A 7,994-nucleotide genomic window follows, 5' to 3' on the forward strand; every position below is an offset into this window, starting at 1 on the left:
CTGACAGCCCCACAGGAAGCCCCTAGGATAACTCGTCAGGAAACTGGAGTGGGATTAAGGGCAGGATGCATGAACAAGAAAAGGTGGCATTAGAGTTGATACAGCACCGCACGCCACTAACAGGGCCAGGCAACCAGTCTCACGCTGCGGCTGCTAAGTCGCTTCAGTCGTGTCCGACTCTGTGCGTCCCCATAGACGGCAGCCCACCAGGCTCCCCTGTCCCTGGGATTCTCCAGGCAAGAACATTAGAGTGGGTTGCCATTTCCTTCTTCAATGCATGAATGTGAAAAGTGAAAGTGAAGTCCCTCAGTCGTGTCCGACTCTTAGCGACCCGTCCATGGGACTTTCCAAGCAAGAGTACTGGAGCGCTATAGCTAACCAGACCTCTCCACTTGACCCAACTCTGCGTCATCACGGAGGCCTACCTGCCAATCCATCATCTCGGTCCTCATCTGCTCCGGTCTCGCAACTGCACTCGATTGGTCGAGCCGGAGTCAACATGGCGGCGCCCGTGTAACCCAGTCCATACCGCGAAGGCGACGCGGCCGTGGCGCGGGTCCCTTGGGGGTCAGAAGTCACCATGCTGAGGGCGGCGTGGAGGGCGCTGAGTTCGATTCGAACCCAGGCGGTAACACAGCCCTCAGTCCTCGGGCTGCCGGGCGGAGGGTGCGCCAAGCTTCTCTCCGTCCAGCGGGACCTTCCCTCAAGTCCTAGAGGTGAGCCGAGAAGCCGGACAGCGAGAGTAGAGAAATAGAATTTGGAGGAGATAGAGGGTATGAGTGGAAAGAGGCTACTCGGGGACGGTGTAGCGGCAGGAGAAAAAGTGGTGGGTGGGAAGAAGTGAGGTGAGGTGGGAGAGACACGGTGCATCCTGATGCCGAAGAAATGCGGCGGCGGTTCGGCACAGGTAATGCGACGGCCATAGACCAGAATCACGGCTGGACTGTTGAAGGAGACGGACCTCAGCCCCCCCTTTTTTTTGCGTAGGTCTCGTCCTGCAGGCCGCCCGCGGATATGCCACCCAGAAACCAGGTAGGAACTGGATGCGACATGAGGCGGAAGAGAGATTCAATTGCCTTGAAGGCTTGAGGTGGCTACTTAGAGCCACCCGGAGGCGGGGGTAGAGGGGTGATGGTGCAGAGGTCCTGCAAAGAAGCCCTCATTCACCTTGCAACAAAGTCGTGGGCCTGGATCCTGCTTGAAGGGCAGGGGAGGGGAGGATGGGAGCAGGAGCTTTTAGAGTGGGCGTGAGTGGAAATGAACCATTGAGAGGCAAGGGGCTGACACTACCGAGGCGTACCTAAAATACAGCAATTTGTGTCCGGCCTTCCCAGGTGGAGAGCCTGGTTTCCCATCCCCAGGCAGTCTGCATAGCTGTTCAGATCTCTCTTACTAGATCTTAATATTATTTGCTTAATATTATTAGTGTAATGGCAGAGCAGGGTCAGAGTGGAGAGGACAAGTTGATCTCTGCCTTGTCTCTCCCTCACCTGCAGGCACACACCAAGGCTGAGGCTTTCTTGTGATCTCTGTCTGGTGTTTACCTTTCAGACATCTCCTTAAGTAAGCCCCTTATTTCATTCATGCGGTCAGCCAGCGAGTATTTGTAGAGTGCCTGTTCTGTGCTGAGCCACAGGACCAGACTTGGGGGGAATCAAAGAGAGTCGAACTCAGTCCGTCCACAGGAGGACCCATCCTAGTGGGACATCTGATAACTGTAGAGCCAGACAGGTGTGTGAGAGCACAGGCACAGTACAGGGTCTTGGGAAAGGCTGTCTACTCCCAGCATGAAATATCAAGGCAGATGTCCACAGGATTTACAGAGGAGAAACTGAACCCGGAGATACGAGTGCCTTGCTTGAGACCCTGGATGTCTCTGACAGAGGTGATGGGAAGAGCCAGGTCCAGGAGGATGGGCAGTGAGAGCTGACTCTGGGTGTTTCCCATCCTTGCTCTTGACAGTCCAGCAAAGCCAAGAAGATGACCCGCCCCCTTCCACGCTGCTGAAGGACTACCAGAATGTCCCTGGAATTGAGAAGTAAGCAGGACAGAATCTCTTTGATGAGGCAGAGAGCCCTGGGAGGATTGGCAAGGAGAGGGCTTCGAAGGGAGATACCTGCTGGATCTGAAGCTTGACTGTGAAACAGGGCAGAGAAGCCCAGGCATGGTGAGAGTGAGTGGGCAGGCGAGCCAGATGGAGCATACCTGCCTGCTGTTTTTATGCTCTGGGTAAAGACCCTCTGCCATTAGATACCAAGGAGGCACCGTGCCTCACAGGTCTTTGTAGAAATCTTGCATCTCTCAATCCTGTGAGGGAAGACATGGTGTTCCCATTTTGTAGATTATCAGACTCCCCAGTGTCATACAGCTTCTAAGGGGAATCAGGGCTGAAAGACATCAAAACCAGGCCCCTGTGCTCAGCCCCTGTCCTGTGCAGTGGGAGCTGGGCAGTCTGTCCAGTCCCTCTCACAGTGCAGTGTGACAGGAGAAAGAAACAATGACTGTCGAATTGAAGTGTCTCAAGACAGACTGAGCCGTATCCCAGCTAAAATGGAAGTCCTCTTTTTGCCCTCCCTGCAGTGAGCCTGGAACACTCAAGCTGACAGCCCCAGTTTTCTGTTACCACATCATTGCATGTTCTCAGCCTAGCAAATCAGATCCATGCTGACTTAATTCTTGAGAAATGGCACCCCACTTCCAGAGAGAGTCCTGTTGTAAAAGAAATTTTTAACCATTCTTGCTTCTCAAACTAAAATGAAAACAGCATTGCTTCTCCTTCCCCCTTTCCCTCCACACCTGTCTCTCATTGCTGTGGTTTTTTCCCCACAGGGTTGATGATGTTGTGAAAAGACTCATATCTTTGGAAATGGCCAACAAGGTGAGTGGCCTTTGCCAAGCTTTGACCTCTCTCTGTCCTCTTCTGGAGACTCCCTCCTACCCTGGTAGCACCCCCCAGCCCATGCTTCTCAAGTCAAAGTGCTTATCCCACTGTCAGGCTGTACCCACTTGTCAGTACCCCAGACTGAGCATCTCCAGGGCAAGGACTAAGGGTACAGCTTGTTCCTCGTTGTACCCTTAGCACCTGACAAACAGTAGGGATTCAATAAAAATCTGATGCCTGCATGAGTGAGCAACATTCATCCAACATTCTGCTGTCAGTGGCATTGGTCTTAGGCTCACCTAGATGTGAACAGCCATGTGATTGGCCAGAGGCCATACCCTGATGAGCTGAGTGAAGTCAGTCCCTGAGCCTTGTGGCCTGGTTGCTGTGACCGCAGCCCTGTACTTGGAGGCGTGAGGGCTAGTTCTTAGCGGTTGGCAGACCTGACAGATTCTCCCTCTCTATCTTCAACAGAAGGAAATGCTAAAAATCAAGAAAGAGCAGTTGATGAGCAAGGTCGTGGAAAACCCGAAGGACACCAGCTCCCTGGAGGCTCGAAGTTGGTCGGGGGGCCCCTTGGGGAGTCGGGGTGCAGGATAGTCTGCTAGCTGGTACTTGATTCAGGGCCCTCATCTGCAGATACACTGGTATTAGAGGTGGCTTGATAAAGGGAGAGACGGGAAGGAGGACCAGGGAACGCTGGACTCGGTTTTCTGAGCTCCGTGCTGTAGTCGTATCTCTGTTTGAGCTCAGGTGACGTTCCTAAGGAGCCTGTTCCTCTCTGAGCTCTGCAGCTAAGGTGGTGTGAAAGGGCGTGTGGTCAGGGCCAGTGTCCCCACGGCACTCTCTGCAGTGCTCCCAGGACACAGTGTACCGCATACAGGAAGGGCCTTCTGTAGTGACAGCCTCTCCTTGGGGCCATCTTCTGCTTTTGCCTTTGTCCCTATCTCTGCAATACAGGCTTGAGCCACACAAGAGGATACCTGAAGGAAGGATGTTCTGAGGCTTAAAGAGATGAATGGGAGCTGATAATTCTGAAAACTCATTAGTGGAAACACAGAGATAAGGATGGCAGCTGGGGGAAAGAGGCAAGGAGGAGACCCTTGACAGTTAACCTTCAGTTATTGCCTCAGCAAGGACCTCTTGGGCTGTATTGAATCTGTAACCATGAGAGCAGGCATTCCAGACTAAGTTTAATAGGAACACTCTAAAGTTTTACCATTAAGAATGCTGATTTGGGGGTTTGGGGTTTGGCAATGAGACCTTCGTAAAATTAAGGAACTTCCTTTCCTCAGGCTTTGCATTCTAAAGGCAAGATATTCCAAAGTCTTTTGAACTTTTAAAATTCAGACTGCTCTGGGAATGGTGGAGAGCTGTACAAGAGCTTTGGTGATTGTTATTCCTTGAGGTTTTAAAACATTACCAAGGTCTGGCCCTTCCTTCCTCTGTGCCTGTCTCTCATCCTCTGTGGTTTGTGGTTTCAGTTGTTGCCTTGACTGTCAAGATCCGCAGTTATGAAGAACACATGCAGAAACATCGCAAGGTAACCTTGGGCCTCACTCAAAGCTAAACGTCAGCAGCTGTGGGGAGAGGAGCCTGCGCACTGAGGGGCTCCGGGTCCGAAGAAGCAGCTTGAGAAGCCAGGTGGCCAGAGCAGCAGAGCACCCGCCCCTCAGCTGCAGTGGGAAACACTTCCCTCCTGCCTCGCCTCCGGAGGAGACGAGGGAGCCTTACAGGGCGGGCTGCGGGTCGTTAATGGTCAAAAAGAGCACAAACTTCAGAGCAAGGGCACAGTGTGTGGCTCACAGGGGCGCTCAGTAGTTGGTGAGTGCATGAGTGGGGTCAGATTCCCCTGGCTTCAAAACTCAGCTCTGCCACCGCCACTTGACTAGCTGTGGGTCTCTGGGGAAGTTACCTGTCTAAGCCTCGGTTCTCCTGTCTGTCAAATGGGGACTGAATTAGTACCTGCTGAGAGGATTGCAAGGACCGTATGAATATAATGGCAGCCAACACGAGGCCTATAAAGTATATTTATAGGCCTCATACTAAATACTCTGTGTGCACCAGTTCATTTAACCCTCATACTCTTCTTTGTAGCCCGTAGTACGGAAGAATAATCTAGGCGTGGCATGATTCAGTTACCCCTGCAGGCACACCACTAGGAAATGCTGTGCTGGGACTTGAAACTTGGTGGTCTTGCTCCAGACCCACATTCCTAACCGGTCTGCCAGATCTCAGCACAGTGTCAGACGCAGAGCTGCTGTAATGAAGCAGTTGCTGGTATTTTTAATAAACACACAGTTGTTAACACAAACTGGTCTGGCTCCATGCCTGGCACCTCTTCCCTGAAGCTAGTTGAGCTGTTCCATGAGCTCAAAGTTGGAGTATGGAACACCAACCCAACTGAGGAAGCAGTGTTTCACTGCCGGCAGGGGTCTTCCTTGGCCTTCCCTCCTCCCACCCCAGCTGACAGTGTGCTGAGCTATGGAGAGGCTGAGTGGGTAGGTGGAGGGAAAAGAGCATGAGATGTGGAGTCTGACCACCAGACTTGGATTCCAGACTGATCTCACACAAGGTCCTGACCCAGCACAGTTCTGAAACCTTTAATGAATCAGTTAACATCTTTGAGCCTTTATTTTCCCATCTGTGAAATGGGCATGACACTGCCTAGCTCAGAGCTGCGCTGACATTGCCTAAGATTGTTTCAGTGCCATGGTAAAATGACCACGCTTTGTTTCTGTGAAGTGGCACCCACTTATTTACATAATACTCAAAGTAATACCGATTCTCATACAGGACAAAGCCCACAAGCGCTATCTGCTGATGAGCCTTGACCAAAGGCAAAAGATGCTCAAAAACCTCCGCAAGACCAACTATCCTGTGTTTGAGAAGACATGCAAGGAGCTGGGGATTGAGTACACCTTTCCCCCTCCGTACCACCGGAAAATCCACCGACGCTTGGCAACCAAGAAGGCTCTGTGCATTCAGGTATGATTCAGAACTGCTGCTTTGGTTGGTCCCACTCCAGGACTGTGGTGGAGAGAGCAGAGGGAGGGGTCGTCTGAGTCTGAGCAAGGCATGGAGCTGGGCCTGAGGCCTTGTGGCTCCCAGGCCACCAAGTCCATGGAGAAAGGCTGGGGTGACCATCTGAGCGAGTCATTCCCCACCTCAGCTGCTTCGAGTCTGCAGTTTTGCATAGTATTACAAAGGCTTATCCTATCCCCTCTTATCCCCAGGTTTTCCAAGAGGTTCAAAAGCGGAAGAAGCAAAAAAGAGCCTTAAAAACTGCAGCTGCAGCAGCCCAGAAACAAGGCCAGAGGAACCCAGAGAGCCCTTCTGAAGCCAGACCAGAGGCAATCAAAGAAACCCAATAAATGTTGATAAAAGTCATGTCTTGCTGCCTTGAAGAATAACAGTAGAGAAGGTGGGGCTCCTTGTGGCCTGGGACAAGGAGGAATTCACTCGTTCATGCAGCTCTGGGGTCCTGGGGGTGTCAGAGGCAGAGTCCCTGCCCTCAGGCACCACAGGACACATTCTCATCACACACCTCAACACACGCTCAGGTAAACAACCGCCTGTCATCCAGGGGCCGTTCAGTGGAGGTGAGACCGACCACACGGTGGCACAGAGGAAGCAAGGCTGACTGGCTGCTGGGTGAGGAGGCCAGTGTCGGAACTGCCTCTAAACAGTTGCCTAAAGGATGAGTGGCAGTTCACCAGGCGGGAGTGGGGAAGGAGGGCGTCCTAGGCAGGAGGGATTGCAAGTGCAAAGACAAGTGTACGAGCGTGTGCTGCGCTCAGAAGAGCAGCAGAGCTGGACGCACAGCTTGACAGGTAGGCCCCAGCCGGGCTGTGAGAGGCTGCATGTGCTGGCTGGGAAGGAGCGATGATAAAGTCTGTGTTTGCACTAGATCCTCAGCAGCAGTGTGGAGCTGGACAAGACGGGGAGAGAGCGGAGCGATTAACTGCGGGAGGCAGGGGTCTTGGTGTTCAGACTGAGAATCGGAAAAAAGTCTGTCCCTAAAACTGCACAGGTACGAACCATTGCTTATAAATTCTGGGGCATTACGGACAACTCCCTGCCCACAAAGCCCACCCATTTACACCAATTCGAGTGCCAAGGCCTTGAAGCCTGAGTATGCTTAGTATGTTTGAAAAACCCAAAGAAGACTGTGTGACTAAAGCTGAGCCAGCAAAGAGAAGAGTAGGAAGAGATGAGGTCAGAGGAGTTAGCAGAAACCAGATAATACGGAGCTTTTGGGGTGTATTAGTCTGTTCAGGCTGCTGTTTTAAAGTACCATAAACTGAGTGGCTTAACAGATTCATTTTCTGTTCTGGAGGCTAGCAATTCCAATATCCAGGTGCAGGCTGATTTGGTTTCTGATGAGGAATCTTCCTGGCTTGTAGATGGCCATATCCTGACTGTGTCCTCACATGTGAAGGGAAGCAGGAAAATGAAGAGAGAGAGAAAGAGAAGAGATTGCTTTTGCCCTTCTCAGTTCAGTCACTGAGTTGTGTCTGACTCTGCGACCTCGTGGACTGCAGCACATCAGGCCTCCCTGTCCATCACCAACTCCCAGAGCTTACTCAAACCCATGTCCATTGAGTCGGTGATGCCATCCAACCATCTAACCCTCTGTCGTCCCCTTTTCCTCCTGTCTTCAATCTTTCCCAGCATCAGGGTCTTCTCAAATGAGTCAGTTCTTCACATCAGGAGGCCAAAGTATTGGAGTTTCAGCTTCAGCATCAGTCCTTCCAATGAATATTTAGGACTGATTTCCTTTAGGATGGACTAGTTGGGTCTCCTTGCAGTCCAAGGGACTCTCAAGAGTCTTCTCCAGGGTGTGGAGAAAAGGGAACCCTCTTACACTGTTGGTGGGAATGCAAACTAGTACAGCCACTATGGAGAACAGTGTGGAGATTCCTTAAAAAACTGGAAATAGAACTGCCTTATGACCCAGCAATCCCACTGCTGGGCATACACACCAAGGAAACCAGAATTGAAAGAGACACATGTACCCCAATGTTCATCGCAGCACTGTTTATAATAGCCAGGACATGGAAGCAACCTAGATGTCCATCAGCAGATGAATGGATAAGAAAGCTGTGGTACA

The 7,994-nt window shown here is 51.7% G+C and overlaps 1 protein-coding gene across 1 annotated transcript; it reads left to right on the forward strand.

Moving 5' to 3' along the window:
- Nucleotides 1-502: 502 nt before the first annotated feature.
- Nucleotides 503-6,255, forward strand: MRPS15 (mitochondrial ribosomal protein S15). Its single transcript, XM_068965770.1, has 8 exons — nucleotides 503-716; nucleotides 988-1,032; nucleotides 1,963-2,038; nucleotides 2,830-2,878; nucleotides 3,356-3,440; nucleotides 4,366-4,424; nucleotides 5,678-5,869; nucleotides 6,118-6,255. Exons 1-8 carry the CDS (start codon nucleotides 581-583, stop codon nucleotides 6,253-6,255), a joined length of 780 nt encoding a protein of 259 aa, XP_068821871.1. The 5' UTR covers nucleotides 503-580.
- The last annotated feature ends 1,739 nt before the right edge of the window (nucleotides 6,256-7,994 follow it).

Source organism: Capricornis sumatraensis, chromosome 2 (assembly GCF_032405125.1).
Source record: "Capricornis sumatraensis isolate serow.1 chromosome 2, serow.2, whole genome shotgun sequence".
NCBI lineage: Eukaryota > Metazoa > Chordata > Mammalia > Artiodactyla > Bovidae > Capricornis > Capricornis sumatraensis.

What these genes read in the sequence shown, in the direction of transcription:
- MRPS15 (XM_068965770.1), top strand. Translation starts at nt 581, where the DNA reads ATGCTGAGGGCGGCGTGGAGGGCGCTGAGTTCGATTCGAACCCAGGCG. An exon ending in ATATGCCACCCAGAAACCAG is followed by an intron (nt 1,033 to 1,962) that starts GTAGGAACTGGA and finishes TGCTCTTGACAG; the next exon opens with TCCAGCAAAGCCAAGAAGAT. An exon ending in AATGTCCCTGGAATTGAGAA is followed by an intron (nt 2,039 to 2,829) that starts GTAAGCAGGACA and finishes TTTTCCCCACAG; the next exon opens with GGTTGATGATGTTGTGAAAA.